Source organism: Capra hircus, chromosome 9 (genome assembly GCF_001704415.2).
Source record: "Capra hircus breed San Clemente chromosome 9, ASM170441v1, whole genome shotgun sequence".
Lineage (NCBI taxonomy): Eukaryota > Metazoa > Chordata > Mammalia > Artiodactyla > Bovidae > Capra > Capra hircus.
In genome coordinates, this window is record NC_030816.1 from 27,953,227 (window position 1) to 27,971,322 (window position 18,096).

Below are 18,096 nucleotides of genomic sequence, written 5' to 3' on the forward strand. Positions count from 1 at the left end.
TTCTCAAACCGGCTTGAACATCTAGAAGTTCACGGTTCATGTACTGCTGAAGCCTGGCTTGGAGAATTTTGAGTATTACTTTACTAGCATGTGAGATGAGTGCAATTGTGTGGTAGTTTGAACATTCTTTGGCATTGCCTTTTCTTTGGGATTGGAATGAAAACTGACCTTTTCCAGTCCTGTGGCCACTGCTGAGTTTTCCATATTTGCTGGCATATTGAGTGCAGCACTTTCACAGCATCATCTTTCAGGATTTGAAATAGCTCCACTGAAATTCCATCATCTCCACTAGCTTTGTTCATAGTGATGCTTTCAAAGGCCCACTTGACTTCACATTCCAGGATGCCTGGCTCTAGGTGAGTGATCATACCATCATGATTATCTGGGTCGTGAAGATCTTTTTTGTACAGTTCTTCTGTGTATTCTTGCCACCTCTTCTTAATATCTTCTGCTTCTGTTAGGTCCATACGATTTCTGTCGTTTATCAAGCCCATCTTTGCATGAAATATTCCCTTGGTATCTCTAATTTTCTTGAAGAGATCTCTAGTTTTTCCCATTCTGGTGTTTTCCTCTATTTCTTTGCATTGATCGCTGAGGAAGGCTTTCTTATCTCTTCTTGCTATTCTTTGGAACTCTGCATTCAGTTGCTTATATCTTTCCTTTTCTCCTTTGCTTTTCACAGCTATTTGTAAGGCCTCCCCAGACAGCCATTTTGCTCTTTTGCATTTCTTCTCCAAGGGGATGGTCTTGATCCCTGCCTCCTGTACAATGTCACAAACCTCCATCCATAGTTCATCAGGCACTCTATCTATCAGATCTAGTCCCGTAAATCTATTTCTCACTTCCACTGTATAATCATAAGGGATTTGACTTAGGTCATGTAGTGGTTTTCCCCCTTTCTTCGATTTGAGTCTCAATTTGGTAATAAGGAGTTCATGATCTGAGCCACAGTCAGCTCCTGGTCTTGTTTTTGTTGACTGTATAGAGCTTCTCCATCTTTGGCTGCAAAGAATATAGTCAATCTGATTTCAGTGTTGACCATCTGGTGATGTCCATGTGTGGAGTCTTCTCTTGTGTTGTTGGAAGAGGGTGTTTGCTATGACCAGTGTGTTCTCTTGGCAAAACTCTATCAGTTTGCCCTGCTTCATTCCGTATTCCAAGGCCAAATTTGCCTTTTATTCCAGGTGTTTCTTGACTTCCTACTTTTGCATTCCAGTCCCCTATAATGAAAAGGACATCTTTTTTGGGTGTTACTTCTAAAAGGTCTTATAGGTCTTCATAGAACTGTTCAACTTCAGCTTTTTCAGCATTACTGGTTGGGGCATAGACTTGGATAACTGTGATATTGAATGGTTTGCCTGGAAATGAGCAGAGATCATTCTGTCGTTTTTGAGACTGCATCCAAGTACTGCATTTCGGATTCTTTTGTTGACCATGATGGCTACTCCATTTCTTCTAAGGGATTCCTGCCCGCAGTAGTAGAATGGTCATCTGAGTTAAATTCACCCATTCCAGTCCATTTTAGTTCGCTGATTCCTAGAATGTTGATGTTCACTCTTGCCATCTCCTGTTTGACCACTTCCAATTTGCCTTGATTCATGGACCTAACATTCCAGGTTCTTATGCAATATTGCTCTTTACAGCATCAGACCTTGCTTCTATCACCAGTCACATCCACAACTGGGTATTGCTCCATCCCTTCATTCTTTCTGGAGTTATTTCTCCACTGATCTCCAGTAGCATATTGGGCACCTACTGAGCTGGGGAGTTCCTTTTTTGGTATCCTATCATTTTGCCTTTTCATACTGTTTGTGGGGTTCTCAAGGCAAGAATACTGAAGTGACTTGCCATTCCCTTCTCCAGGGGACCACATTCTGTCAGAACTCTCCACCATGACCCGCCTGTCTTGGTTGGCCCCACAGGGCATGGCTTGGTTTCATTGAGTTAGACAAGGCTGTGGTCCTAGTGTGATTAGATTGACTAGTTTTCCGTGATTTTGATTTCAGTCTGTCTGCCCTCTGATGCCCTCTTGCAATACCTATCGTCTTACTTGGGTTTCTCTTACCTTGGGCATGGGGTATCTCTTCATGGCTGCTCCAGCAAAGCGCAGCCGCTGCTCCTTACCTTGGACGAGGGGTATCTCCTCACTGCCGCCCCCCTGATCTTGAACATGGAGTAGCTCCTCTAGGCCCTCCTGTGCCTTCATAGCCACCTCTCCTTTGACGTGGGGTTGCTCCTCCCGGGCCGCCACCCCTGACCTCTGACATGGGGTAGCTCCTCCTGGCTGTTCCTGTGCCGTTGCAGCCGGGCACTCTCGGCTACTGCCCCTGACCTCATACGTGGGGTAGGTCCTCTTGGCTGCTGCCCCTCAGGCATGGGGTCCTCCTGGCTTCTGCCCCTGACTTTGGACGTTGAGTAGCTCCTCTCAGCCATGCTTGTGTGCCATTGCAGCCGCCCGTGCTTGTGGACAGGACTTAACAAACCAACTCCTTCACATGGTTACTACTAGTCAAAAGGAGCAGACATCACCATGAAGGATTTTAGTGTTTTTCTAATTATAATGAGATGCAATAATTGGGCTCATAAAATCATCTCCTGAATATATCTAACTATCTGAAGACCTGTTCTGATAGTTTTGTCCAAAGCATAGAGTGCCTCATTTCTGGTATTGAAGATCAGCAGCTGTAGCACCTCATAATTTAATCCTCTTAGAAGTAGATGGTAAGTGCCAAGTCACCTTTTGTAGGTGACAAAAGACAGAGCTTTCTATCACAAACAAGTTGGAAGAGCTATTAGGTAGAGCTGGCGAGGTGAGCACAGGTCATCAGAAGCTAAGATGTCCCAGCTTGCAGTGTGGACTCACCCCACCATACTTCCAATATTCCTTAGCAAATCAAATTTCAGCATAAAAAAATTGTCAAAATATAAGAAAAAGGAAAAAGTAGTCAGAGAACCAAATGACTTCAAAATTCAAACAAAAAAGAACAAGAACTGAGAAGCATAGTCCCAACACCAAATTCCTCCTGGGGAAAGAAGAGCCTGGGCACAGAGCAGGGAAGGGCCCTTATCCTTTCATCTTCCTCTAAGCCCTTACAAGTCCAAATCCCAGCTTCAGACTCTTTTCAAGGAAGCAGGGTCTCATCAGTTAGAAAGATTCAGTTCAGTTCAGTTCAGTTCAGTTCAGTCGCTCAGTTGTGTCTGACTCTTTGAGACTCCATGGACTGCAGCACGCCAGGCTTCCCTGTCCATCATCAACTCCCAGAGCTTGCTCAAACTCATGTCTATTGAGTCGGTGATGCCATCCAACCATCTTATCCTCTGTTGTCCCCTTCTCCTTCTGCCTTCAATGTTTCCCAGGATTGGGTCTTTTCCAATGAGTCACTTCTTCCCATCAGGTGGCCAAAGTATTGGAGTTTCAGCCTCAGCATCAGTCCTTCCAATGAATATTCAGGACTGATTTCCTTTAGGATGGACTGGCTTGATCTCCTTGAAGTCCAAGGGACTCTCAAGAGTCTTCTCCACCACTACAGTTCAAAAGCATCAGTTCTTCAGCACTCAGCTTTCTTTATGGTCCAACTCTCATATCCATACATGACTTGTAGAAAAACCATAGCTTTGACTAGATGGACCTTTTTTGGCAAAGTAATGTCTGCTTTTTAATATGCTATGTAGGTTGGTCATAGCTTTTCTTCCAAGGAGCAAGCGTCTTTTAATTTCATTTCTGCAGTCACCATCTGTGGTGATTTTGGAGTCCAAGAAAATAAAGGCTCTCACTGTTTCCATTGTTTCCCCTCTATTTGCCATGAAGTGATGGGACCAGATGCCATGATCTTAGTTTTCTGAATGCTGAGCTTTAAGCCAACTTTTTCACTTTCATCAAGAGGCTTTTTAGTTAGAATGATTAGGAAACATCAAGTTAATCAGAAGATTGGAGGCAAGAGATAATGAGAGGGCAAACAGTAGAGCAGGACTAGAAAGGAGGAGTCTTAAGTATTCTGTCCTTGGAAATGCGATGTGCGATAATGGGGAGTGAGGAGTTGAGGTAACTCCCAGGTTTCTGACTGGAAGGCAGTTTTGCAGTTGGGTGGGAGAAGGACTACTTCAGGGCAACATGCCAGGAGACAGTGCAGGAGAATCAATAAGACAGGATTCAGTTTTATGCAAATCGAACCACAGCACTTGAAGCCTATACAATGCCACTTAGTATCAATATCCTGTCACAGTCTTTAATAATCATTTATCTGTCATTCTTGTGTCCTCAGATAAGCTGCAGCCTCCTCAGGGGCGTGTACTATTCTATTAGAACAGTGCTTTATACAAAATGACAATAATATAATAGTTATAATAACATAATAATAGGAATAATAGCTATCATTCACATGCTTACCAGACAGTTTTCTAAGGGGTTTGCATGTATGAACTTATTTAACTCTGGCAACAATCATGTGAGGGAGGACCTTTCATTATTCCTGTTTTATAGATGAGGAAACTGATCTTGTCCAAGCTAGCATAGCTTGGAGTGTTTTATACTCTCTGAGTTGCATGAAACTTTGTTGCAGAAGACCATGAAAAGCATGTAATGTGCCGACCATAGCATTAAGTGTTAGAAGCTAATATCTTGTCTATGTATTTATCTAGGGATCACTGTGGTGTTAGTCTTGAATGCATTACATTTCTGGGTACCATATATTTGAAATTTTACTGTATCAGTTGATGAATGTTGCATACCACACTAACCAATATCCATTTATTCCACAATATCCCAGATGATTATTTAGCTGTGACATTTGTTCCATATTTCAGTTTTATAACAAAGGGGAATATTTTCTTCGTTAGACTGTTAGAGAAGACGAAGACATGAGTGAGGAAGAACCTGATAACAATGAAGATGATATTGATAACATTCTCGAAGATGAATTTCCAAAAGATGAGGAAGTGATGAGTGAGGAAGAGGAAGAGCAGGAAATTGATGCTCTTGAACGCCTGAGGGGTGAACTTGGAGAAAAATTTGAAGCAGATATGAATAATTTACAAATAATACAGGTTATTACTGTTTGATAATTCAAAAATTAACATGTGAAAGGAAACAAAAGCAATTTGGTTTATTCCTTGGTTTCTTTTTAACATTTCAAAAGAAATATATATTTTTAGGGGTTAAGTCCCTCAGTACCACTTACAATTATAAAAACTAGTTAATAAATCAAGGGCAATACGGAAACCATATAGGGTCAAAAGTTTTAGCCACCACCACAGAGAGTCACCTGGAAGTTTAAAAGTATTTGTTTTCTAGACTGAAGCAGTTTATGCATTGTGACTGAATACTACCAGCCTCCTCAGTAAAAAAAATTTGGTTTTATGATTTTTCTGATCAGGAAGAATTTGAGAAGCTTTTGATACCAGTAATTCTCATTAATGGATCTCGGAAAATCCACATTGTCCAATACACATTGAATACAAAACTGAAACCGCTGGTAGAGAATCGTGCAAGCATTTTTGAGAAATGTTATCCAATATCATCACGCCTTGCCCAGAAAATGCTCAGCTTTACCTACAAGTACATAAGCTCATTCGGCTACTGGGACCCTGTAAAGGTAATATCAGCAAATGCATCTGAAAGTCACGTTTCTTCTTTTATTTCTTTTTGATGTATGTCTAAGAAGAAGACAGTGGATAATTTTTTTAAACTGTAAGCATTATACAGTATTCTTAAATAGCTATAAAAATATGCATTGTTGTTTTGCCTTTCTGAAGTAGGAGAAGTACTTGAAGGGTTTAAATTTCTTTCATCTATTTCTGTAGAGAGAATTCAGTTCCAACTTGGTTCTAACTCTGCAGCAGAGGAAGTTCGTAGCAGAAATATTTTCAAACTAGACATCTAGTGAGCTGGGCTTCAGCACTAATTTGCTATCTAATTTTAGGCAAGCCATTTAAATTCTTTGATTCTGTTTCCTCACCTTAAAGTGGGAGAATGCCATCAGGCCAATGGGATCAAATGCAAGAATATGAAGTCCTCTGGAAAGTGTGAGATACCAAACAAAACGTGCTTTTAATGTTCATCACAAACTTAACTGCCAAGTAGAATATTTTTATGTAGTGTGGACAAACATATCTGATGTAATTGGAATTCAGTGACTTCAAATGTGGGATGATTTTCAACAAATTTTAAATAAGAACCCTCTAGCTGCTGTTCCAGTCCCTGGGAGCAGAGCAGTGAACGAAACAGGCAAGGCTCCTTTTGTCATGGGCTTTATATGATAGCTGGATTGGAGAGGATGAACAGGCAATACATAAGTAAACAAATAGGTTCTAGTCAGGTTGTATTCAGTGCTATAAAGACAGTAAAGAAATGCCTTGTAAAGATGCCGGGGTCCAGCCCCAGGGGATCGAGGGTAATTCAACGCAGGACGGCGTGTCGAGAGAGGTATATAGATTTAGAGAGAGATAACGAAAGAGTTTGCAGTTAAGAGAATAGAGGAGAGAAAGAGGCTGTATTCCTTGGTTTACATAGAAAGCCAATAAAGCCTCAGACAAGAGACTTATACCGTCTACGTAAGGCCACAGGTGCCCACTTGAATAGTGGAGGGTGCCCCACCTTGGGCTCCCTCTTGCGTGGGTCTTAGAAGCCCAGGCAAATAAGTAGACATGATGAGCCTCTATGCTCCAGATGGGAATCAGCCAGAAAATAGAGTAAGAAAAGAAGACACGGGGTAGCCAGATTTCCAAGAAACTGGTTCATCCTTTGTTTTCCAGGAAAGCTTTTATACTTTTTTTGTACATAGAGATCAATGGATAATACAAAGCCATGCAGGGTCAGCAGCCCTGACCCTTATCAAGACCAGGCTTTCTCTCTGCATACCTAGCTGTATACACAGGTCTTAGGTGATTTACATCATCTTCTGGCCAGGAGGCCTATTAGCATTTTATGGCCCTTTTCTGATAAGGGTCCGTCAACCAGAAAACTTATTTGCCTTAAAAGTGTTGTTCTTACTAAAGTCTGGTGCCACTCTCAGAAAGCACTAATTAAGGTTACATTTTTACATAGCAAGGATACAACAATTTATAACAAAGAAAGAGGAATACAGTGATTTATAACAAAGAGAAAATTCATTAACTCAAAAGTCTAGTATTGCTAACATCAAAACTACTATATTCTTTTTTCTACATCCCAATTACATTGATTAATATCCTTCAGGTGCCTAAAAGATAAGGGATATGGAGGCCTGGTGGCAGTCATTAACTCAACAATGAAAACCCTCCACCAATATAATTCTTAGCTCCTTAAAAAGAGCTCTATATCTTTAAAATGTTTTAAGCTTCGTGCCTCTTGCAGCTGGGGGGCTATAAACAATCACATGTGTAGTTGTAAAAGTCCCGGTAAACCTGTCAGGCAAGTTAGAGAGCCATCAGAGGGGTTTGAGCTGAGACACCCCTTTTATATGCAGGAGACTGTTAACTGGAGCTCTAAGTTAACTTTTTCCAGAGAAAGGTGGTCGGGGATAGCCCCTGTTAATGTCAGAAACATTGGTGAAAGTCATAAAATAATAAGACAGACAAATTCTGGTTTTGGGGTAGATGCTCAAGAAGGCCCAGGGGGGTTTCCTTGAGGCCTAATCTCGCCTTTGCCTATCAGGCCTCTTCCTCAAGACCTTTGCCACAGGCAGAATTCCACATGCTGGCTCCTGGCATAAAGATACACTGGCCCTCTCGACCAGTGCACCTTCTTACTTCCTTCAGTGAAGTAGCACAGTAGTACAGTGGAGAAAATACGGCTTCTGGAGTCAGACTGCCTGAATTTAAAACCACTGCTTCCTAGCTGAGTGACCTTGGACAGATTACTGAACCTCTCTAAGCCATTCCCATTTGCACAGTGGGAATAAGAATAGTTCCTACCTCACCATATCATTACAATTATTAAATCAGTTAGTTATTGGAAAGTGCTTGCAACCGTGCGTGGTTTCTTGTGAGTGCTCAATTAACATAAGCTGTTGTTATTAATGGGCTTCCCTTGTGGCTCAGCTGGTAAAGAATCCGCCTGCAATGCTGTTATTAATATATTTTCATTACATATTGGTGTTTGAGTTGCTAAGTTGTGTCTGACTCTTGAGAACCCATGTGCTATAGCCTGCTAGGTTTCTTTGTCCATGGGATTCTCTAGGCAAGAATACCGGAGTGGATTGCCATTTCCTTCTCCAAGGGATCTTCCTGACCCAGGAATCGAACCCAGGTCTCCTATATTGCAGGAGATATGTATATAATATGTATATAAAATACATATTTATGTGTATAAGTTATATATATATATATATATATAATATGTATAAGTAGCTCAGTTGGTAAAGAATCCACCTGCAGTGCAGGAGGCCTCAGTTCTATTTCTGAGTTGGGAAAATCCCCTGGAGAAGGGATAGGCTATCCACTCCAGTATTCTTGGGCTTCTCTTGTGGCTCAGCTGGTAAAGAATCCGCCTGCAATGCAGGAGATCTGCATTTGATCCCTGGGTTGGAAAGATCCCCTGGAGAAAGGAAAAGTTAACCACTCTAGTATTCTGGCCTAGAGAATTCTGTGGACTGTATAGTTCATGGGGTTGCAAAGAGTTGGACACGACTGAGCAACTTTCACTTTTACTTCATAATATGCATGTAAAATATGTATATAAAATCACATATATGTATAAATGCACACATTATAATAGTATAAATACATTATAATCATATAAATGCAACATTACAATAACAATATATATAATGTATACATAATATAAATATTATATATTATATATAACATATATAATAACAAAATACACAACAATAGTATAAATTATGACATTATAACACTATACATACATTATAATAACAATGTTGTTATTTATATGTATTACTCTTATTGGTCACTGATAAAAAACATTTTGGGGGAAGGGATCCAAAATAGAGCAATATGCATATTACTTGAAACCTTCTTGGCTGATGCTGATACAGTCATTTTTCAGTTCTACTTAATTGTGATAGTAATATCTTCTTTACCTTAACCATAAGGGTGTCAAGAGAAATCTTTTTAAATATCATGATAAAATATAGAAACATTATGACAAGTCCCTCCATAAATAATCAGATAAAGTTAAGCATATATTAGGATCACTTAGAAAGCTTTTGAAAAATAGTCACACCCTAACTGTCTCTTTGAGATGGGCAAGAGAGGGGAAGAAGCAGGCTAAGTCCAAACCCTATTCAAGGCCCCATGTCTGAACATAATTAGGACTGCACAAAAGTGTCTTGTGAATAAATGAGTGTATGGTCATAGGAAGGCTGTAAGCATATAAAGAATCATTTTTCAGGGCTGTTGGGAATCGTTCCAGGTCCCGACAATTTGATGTTTCAGTTTTGATGACACCTTGGGTATTCTGACCTATAGAGGAGAAAGATACATGGTAGATATTTTGCGAAATAGCAGAAACCATTGCAAGAATTCATAGTTAATTTGGGAATTTGAAATGGAATCATTAAACTTTCAGCTTTTCTTTTACTACCAAATATAAGAAACAGAACAGACATTCCCACCCCGTCCCTAAGCTTCTTCTTATCCCTAGCATTTACACTCAGCCATGAACATCACTCCAGCCCCAAAATGGTGATGCTGATAACTCCGTTTACCTGTGACAACTGACCTGGTGTAACTCCAGGTGTGTGTGTCAGTCACTCAGTCGTGTCTCTTTGCAACCCCATGGACTGTAGCCCACCAGGCTCCTCTGTCCATGGAATACTCTAACTCTAGGGGAGAAGCAATATTACCATACCATTGCCCACCTACTCTGTCAAGTCCAGGGATGACTGATGCTGGGCCATCTGATGATGTAAAAAAGATATACGTTAATTACCCATTTATCATCATTACCAGTGCAAAGATGTGGGACCAGTCCTTCCTCTCCATTCCATACCAACATGTTAGGCTGCTGTTTTGGTGTATTTTTCCCTTTTGTGGCCACTATTCATATTTATGTGAATGGGAATTTTGTCTGTATAAAAATGTAAAAGAGAAGTCAGTAAGATTCATCCCACCAGTATACTCCCAAAGATATCCCAGAACTCCACCTGCCCTATTGGAATACCACATGCTTTAGTCTATCCATGCTGTCTTACTGGAATGACATCTTTGGACAGCATAGTAGAATTCTGTATTAGTCTGCATATGTTACCATATTGGAATACCACAGACTTTGTGACTTAAATGACAGAAATGCATTTCCTTACTGCTCTGCAGGCTGGAGTCCAAGATCCTGAAACCAGCAGGGATGGTTTTTCTGGTGAGGTCTTGCTTCCTGGTTTGTAGATGGCAATTCTCATGGTGTCTCCAATGCTTTCCCTTTGTGCTCATGCACTCCTGGTGTCTCTCTTCTAAGGACGCCAGTTGTCTTAGATTACAGCCCCATTCTTATAACCTCATTTAACCTTCGTTATCTCCTTAAAGGTCCTGTCTCCAAATATAGTCACTTTGAGGGTTAGGGCTTCAAACCATGATTTTAGGACAGCACATTTCCATGGTGGCTCAGACGGTAAAGCGTCTGTCTACAATGCAGGAGACCCAGGTTCAATCCCTGGGTTGGGAAGATCCCCTGGAGAAGGAAATGGCAATCCACTCCAGTACTATTGCCTGGAAAATCCCATGGACAGAGGAGCCTGGTAGGCTACAGTCCATGAGGTCGCAAAGAGTCGGACACGACTGAGCGACTTCACTTCACTTCACATTTCCATACGTTACACCACCTTAGGAATGGACCTGTTTGTGAAGATAAATTGGCCCATGAATATATCCGAACACCTTTACACTCCTTGGCAGAAACATTCAGCATACACTAAACGCATTATAAAGGAAGTAGAACTATAACTGTCAGAAACTGAAACCCATTAAAGAAAAACATTTATTGCATGTGAGTATAAAATAACTTGTTCTTTTTACACAGTTTTTTAATATCAATATTCAATTATAATTAGTTTTCTTGTGATATAAGAAAGATTTTACAAATTTGTTTTTAGAAATATATTTGGGGGAAATGCTGTTTAAAATAAGGCTAATTTGTTAATTCAATTGTGTATATATTGCAGCTAAATGAAGGCGAGACCATCAAACCAGTTGAAAATTCAGAGAATCCACTTCATCCTGTAATCCATCGTCAGTATATTTATTTTTTATCTAGTAAGGAAACTAAAGAAAAATTTATGAAGAACCCAATCAAATATATCTGCCAACCCAAACCTAAGCCTACTATCCCCATTAGGATTGTAATTCTGGGGCCTCCAAAATCTGGAAAAACTACAGGTAAGGGTGTGTCTACCTTTCCTATCCTTAAGCATACAAGAATCTCCTGAAAAAGAGGACTACTTTTTTTAGGAAACTGTCAAAACTGACTCAGTAAGAGGCAGAGCAACTAAACAGACCAATAACCGCTGAAGAGAAGGCATTCAAAAATATAGCCCCACTCCAAAACAGGCCATGATCAAATGGTTTTAGAGGGAAATTATGTCAACCTTTCAAAAATTAAAAATTCAAGAGACACTTCCTGTGATTTTATAAGCTTTTCAGAGCAAGGGAAAAGAGAGTAAGCTGTCCAATTTATTTTCAGTTTTTTTAAATTAAGAATATAGTCCATACAATTAAAAAGGTATAAATACAAATTCATTCTAAAGTCAGCATGACCCTGATATAAAAACTAAACAAAGATAATATAAGAAAAGAAATTACAAGCTAATATTATTTATAAATATAGTCAAATAACAGTATATTAAGATTTTATTTGCATAAAAATTATATTTAAATTTATAAATACAATCTACTGTATTAATAATTTAAAGAGTGAAAATTCATTATCTTAATCATTGCTGATAAAGGCATTTAGTAAACTATAATGTTTGAATTTTCTATATATTTTTTAAAGCAAGTAGTCCAGCAATAGGTGAGTGTGGTACTTCAAAATGACAGGATAATCACATGACTAGTGGTTGGTCACAATGAGAATAAAATGGGAAAGGATAGATACCAGAAATATTTAAAAGGAAAACAACAGGACTTAATGACTGATGGCATAGAAAATGAAAGGGAGGGATTAGGTCAAATATTGATTTGTCACCAGAAATAATAAAAGAGGGTTTCGTGTTTTAGCTCTTCAGATGAAAAGTGTATTTTAATGTACATTGACATTCAAAATAAGATCCTCCAACACAGCAAAAAGTAACATGTATACAGTACAATCAGATTTCTTAGTCTTTGTCAAAATAGAGGCTAACTTTTAAACAGAATCCCAAATTGTAAAAGTTTGTTTTTATAGCTGAAAAATAATGGGTCTGACCCTAGTGTTTGTGGCAAAATTGAGATGAAGGCTTCTGCAGCCCTCACAGGGGCATCCCTTCAGTGGCCCTAACTGTGGCCAGTTTACCTGTATTTCCCAGGGGACCAGGTGAGTCTCAATGTCCTCTACACACGCTGTCTCCAGTATCCTCTATACACCCTGTCTCCAGACCATGATGAGACAAGGTTTGTAGACTCCATCAGAGCATACCTGCGTTTAACAGTAACTGGAAACCACTGGGCTTCCCAGGAGGCGCTAGTGGTAAAGAATCTGCCTGCCAATGCAGGAAACACCAGAGACGGATTCAATCCGGGGTTGGGAAGATCCCCTGGATGAGGGCATGGCAACCCACTCCAGTATTCTTGCCTGGAGAATCCTGAACAGAGGAGCCTGGAGGGCTACAGTCCATAGGCTTGCAAAGAGTTAGACATGACTGAAGCAACTGAGCACACGCACACAGAGAGAAGCCTAATCTATGGCCTCACGTAGCAGAAGCAGAGGGTGTGGCCGAGTCCTCTCTCAGCCAGTGGCAATATCTGTGTGCCCTTGGACAAACCATTCCATTTCAGTGGGCTGCAGTTCTTTTACCTGTAAAACTGGAATTTCAATACCCACTCTCCACACTTGATGGAATAGTTGAAAATATCAAATAAAGTCAAAGAAGAAATACTGCCTTATAAACTGTAAATTATTAATAAAATGTCAGATACCCCACTATAGTTTTTAGAAAATTAAAAAAATTATGTCCTAGAGGCTTAAGTGCACTTAACTGTTTAGGGTAAGTTATCCTGATTGCAGCCTGATAGGGAAATGGGTTAACCCAATGATACAAGAACATTGAATTGTTATTTTGGACATAAAAAGACCAAATATTAATAGTACACATAGGATGCCTTATAAAGCTCTCAAATTTTTTGCTACCTTGTACAGAAGGAAAAAACACTTAAATGGTTTGGTTACGGAAAAACCTAACATAGTTGGCTCATTAACCAGATCTGTCAGCCACATACCTGAAGTGCTAATAATGACTGACATTTGAATAGTATTAATTCAATGAAGTGAAGTGAAAGTGTTAGTTGCTCAGCCATGTCTGACTCCTTGCAACTCCATGGACTGTAGCCCACCAGGCTCTTCTGTTCATGGAATTCTCTAGTCAAGAATACTGGAGTGGGTAACCATTCCCTTCTCCAGGGGATCTTCACAACCTGGGGATTGAACTCTGGTCTCCAACATTGCAGGCAGATTCTCTACTGTCTGAGCCACCACCAGAGAATCCCATTAATTCAATAAAATGTAGCTATTTTAATTTTTGAAATTTCTTTGAGGAATGTGAAGATTAACTTGCTGTTGTTGTCAATTAACTAGAATCTGAAACTAAGGTTAACAGATGGGTTTGTGAAACAGAATAAGTTTAAAATTTTAATGTTTTTCAGTTGCCAAAAATATTTCAAGTGAATATGGCTTAAAGCGTTTGTCGATAGGAGATGCTTTGCGTTATGTATTAAACAACCAACCAGACACAGAGCTGGCACTTATGCTAAATTGGCATCTTCATAAAGGAATGACAGCACCTGATGAACTGGCTATTCAGGCGTTAGAATTATCTCTGATGGGAAGTGTATGTAATACCGCAGGGTAAGTGGGGGCCATAGGGGTGGGAGAGAGTGGGAGGGAGTTAAATCTTAAAGAAATTACTCATTGGAATTAATTAAAATACCTTAAACAGAGTTTAAAGCTCTTGTAAAGAGTGTGTGATCTGCTTCTCAAAGTCTGGGCACCGATATGGTTGCATATTAATAATTTAATTTTCGGTCAGGCTAAAATTCAGTTTAAACACTCACAGGCCAACTTCACTCCCTGCAGCAACCCCTGAGTAGTCCCAAAGTCTCCAGGTTTACACAGTCTATAGGAGACCCGTGTGACTTCTACAGCCCAGTAGAACTTCTCACTGCCCGATGGAGTGATGAAGGTGTGGCCTTCCCCTGCCCCCAGATGGTACTGGTCCAGTGGAGACAGTCTCTCACCAGTCCAGTTTCTGCACAGGTAGCAGCGCCCCTCCCTTAATGCTGCGTTTGGACAGGAGAGCCCTGTGCTTGATCTGGTCTTCAGTTTACACTCCTCTAAATCCATCCATGACTTTCCCCAGCATAGCCACTGGTCACATCCAGTAGAAAGTAAGTGTGTTAGTCTCTTAGTCGTGTCTGACTTTTTGCGACCCCATGGGCTGTAACCCGCCAGACTCCTCTGTCTATGGGATTTCCCAGGCAAGAATACTGGAGTGGATTGCCATTCCCTTCTCCAGGGAATCTTCCTGACCCAGGGATTTAACCCCGTCTCCTGCATTGCAGGCAGATTCTGAGCCACCAGGGAAGCCCTCAGGGAAACCACCCAGTAGTAAAAGCCCATAAAACCTAAGGCCCTGCCCTTGAGCCCAGATCATTGACTTAAAATCTTGCTGAGTCATGCAAAGTTGTTTTCTATCAGGAACCTCCTTGCCCTTCCCTACCACTGGTCCTTAATCAAGTCCATAACAGTTCTCCTAATTCCTGTTATGGTGGGGAGCAGATTCTGGAGTGTCGAGTATCCACCCCCAACCCACAACCCCATCCCACCAAAGCCCCCCATCCCCCCTGCAGAGAAAGTCCTGGGACTTTCTAGCAAATTGAGTTACCTCCTTCCTGAAATTCAACTTTGCATATAAGAGATCTTACTGAGGGCTACACAAAACTTTTGTGAACTCACAAAAGTTTTATTTCACTTTAATACCAGGACAGTGACTGCCCAGTCACCTTGAATTTCCCTAATCCCAAGGGCCTCTCAAGTGATCCTTCACAGGACAAAGAAGTTGAGCCATTAAAAAACCAACAATGGCAGCTGCATACATTCTCTAGTTGGCTTTTGGGCTCTGTTAATTTATAGTCCTCTCTGTCATGGAATGTAGAACTAGTTAGTGCCAAAGTCTGGAGAGCACCAAGGTAAGATGAACGAGCCCTTTCTGGTGACCGGCAGCCAGCATGCCCAATTTGGCCACCTTGGAGTCGGTTTCCTGACTTAGAAATTTGCAGATAGTCTTCATTCATCCTGTCAGTTTGCTGATGACAGTCTTTAGCTTAGACTATTGGACTAACAAATTCTTTATCATTTCTGCCTAGAGGCCTGATGGGTCCAGATGGAATGGTTCTCTCCAGAGACCACAGGGCTCTCTCACCAGCTCCTCATCTCCTCTTCCACACCCAGCCTCCTTATAGAATTTTATTACAAAATCAAGTTTAGAACACAATGTTTCCCATATTTGCTTCATCTCTTGCTAAAATACTATTAATTATGCAGGGCTTTTTAAAAATTTTTAAACATTTTAATGTACTTAAAATCTTGATTTACAAGACATCTTATCTTACACTGACCTTTCTGTACAAAAAATTTTACACAATTTGCTATAAAACTACAATATTAAGATCAGAGTTGGGTAATTCTTCCCATACCAGGCATTCTATTATAAAGAATGTGAATTAGTCTGCTAATTGCTTTACACACTTGATCTACAATCTTTAAGATAAATCTAAGGGTTAAATAGGGCTTCCCTCTTGGCTTAACTGGTAAAGAATTTGCCTGCCAATGCAGGAGACACAAGATACACAGGTTCAATCTTGATCCTGGGATCACGACGATCCCCTGGAGAAATAAATGGGAACTCGCTCCAGTATTCTTGCCTGGAAAATCCCACGGACAGTGTAACCTGGCGGGCTACAGTCAATGGGGTCGCAAAGAGTTGGACATGACCAAACACGTGCATACACACACAAGGGTTAAATATCATTATTTTACTATTATAGTTAGTATTTACTACTTTACTGAAAATTGAGGCTCAGAGAGGTCAGACTCGCTTTCAAATTTAAGTCTGTGTGCTTCTGAAACCTATACTCTTTCCACTGTCTCATGCTTAGACTAATGTGCTCTGTGCTGTGACTTAGTTGCTCAGTTGTGTCTGACTCTTTGTGACCCCAAGGACTATAGCCCACCAGGCTCCACTGTCCATGGGGATTCTCCAGGTAAGAATACTGGAGTGGGTTGCCATGCCCTCCTCCAGGGGATCTTCCCGACCCAGGGATCAAACCCAGGTCTCCTGTATTGCTGACAGATTATTTACTGTCTGAGCCACCAGGGAAGCCCAAGAATACTGAAGTGCGTAGCCTATCCCTTCTCCAGGGGATCTTCCCAACCCAGGAATCGAACTGGGGCCTCTTGTATTGCAGGTGGATTCTTTACCAGCTGAGCTACCAGTGAAGCCCCTCTTCCCACTGTTTCATGCTTAGAATAATAGCACCAATTAAATAACACAAGGTTCAGGGTATTATATGTAATATCTCTCAAAGTCCATCAAAATCTAGCTCTATGATGCTAAGTATATGAGTCAGAGCTGTGTCTGTATGTATGCAGCCCTCTTCTAGCTCTTGGGCTGACTGGGGTTAAAAATAGAGATAAAGGGAGTTCTCTGGTGACCTAGTGGTTAGGATTCCAAGCTTTCACTGCCAGGGCCCAGGTTCAGTCCCTGGTTGAGGAACTGAGATCCCGCAAGCTGCAAGGGACAGCCCCCTAAAAATATATATGTATATAAGAGAGGGTAAGGTGACAAGGTAAATCAAGTTACGTAAGGAACAGTATGGGGCTAATCCTAAAGACAGACTTTTTCTGGAAGACAGAAAGAAAGGTCTGAGAGTAAAGAAATCCGGAATTTTAATTTTCATGTTTCTCCTTACTAGTGTTGTCATTGATGGATACCCTGTAACTAAATATCAAGTGAGTCTCTTAGAAGCTAGGTCAATCATCCCCATGATTATCTTTGAGCTGGATGTGCCTTCCAAAGAGATTTTCAGAAGGTTGCTCCTGGAAAAAAAAAAGGAGTCAAGGTAATGTATGTGATGAAAACAATGATAAAAGAGTGATTAATCATCCAGGAGAAGAAGCAGGTTTTTGACAGCTTTTTCCATTCATTCTCTGTTCCTCTCTTAGTTTGCCTTATCCATTGCACAACAGCTCACAGATTATAGCTGTCAAGAACTCAAGGTACCGCAAAAATATTGGTGAGATTAGGCAATATTATGAAGTACAACATCAGAACTGGTATGTGATTGATGGCTTTCACAGCAAATGGTGGATATGGAATGAAGTCATTAAGAAGGTTAAAATGGTGAATAAATACATGCAGATATATATGGAAAGAATAAAAGCAGGTAAGAAGACCTATAACTCTGAAAACAAAAAAATGTGAATTTGAAGTGTATGCATGCCTGACTCATGTTGCCATAATTCATTCCATTTGAACATTTGTTCCCTTAGTCAGTATTTAATGAGCCTTAATCAGTATTTTGGAGTCACAAAGGTGGCTCAGAGGTTAAAGCGTCTGCCTCCAATGCGGGAGACCCGGGTTTGATCCCTGGGTCGGGAAGATCCCCTGGAGAAGGAAATGGTAACCCACTCCAGTATTCTTGCCTGGAGAATCCCATGGACGGAGAAGCCTGGTAGGCTACAGTCCACGGGGTCACAAAGAGTCAGACATGACTGAGCGACTTCACTTCACTTCACTTAATCAGTATTTTAAATACATATTATTTCCAAGTTATTGTGGGCAGGTACATTTGTTCTAATAAATGACTGCCTCTACTCAAGCTGTCATATACTGAATGTCCATGTGAACCTACTACATAAAACAGTACATGGTCTCTCACTAGAAGAGTTTATAGTGTTTCGAATGCCACATA

At 40.6% G+C, this 18,096-nt stretch overlaps 1 protein-coding gene across 1 annotated transcript in view; it reads left to right on the forward strand.

The window, feature by feature from the left end:
- The window catches only part of AK9 (adenylate kinase 9), a 121,361-nt gene that overhangs the window by 92,769 nt on the left and 10,496 nt on the right, over nucleotides 1-18,096 (forward strand). Inside the window, exons 28-33 of the mRNA XM_018053513.1 lie at nucleotides 4,837-5,043; nucleotides 5,373-5,591; nucleotides 11,097-11,310; nucleotides 13,771-13,972; nucleotides 17,098-17,244; nucleotides 17,348-17,568. Coding sequence (XP_017909002.1) covers nucleotides 4,837-5,043; nucleotides 5,373-5,591; nucleotides 11,097-11,310; nucleotides 13,771-13,972; nucleotides 17,098-17,244; nucleotides 17,348-17,568 — 1,210 coding nt within the window. The remainder of the gene's footprint in view (nucleotides 1-4,836; nucleotides 5,044-5,372; nucleotides 5,592-11,096; nucleotides 11,311-13,770; nucleotides 13,973-17,097; nucleotides 17,245-17,347; nucleotides 17,569-18,096) is intronic.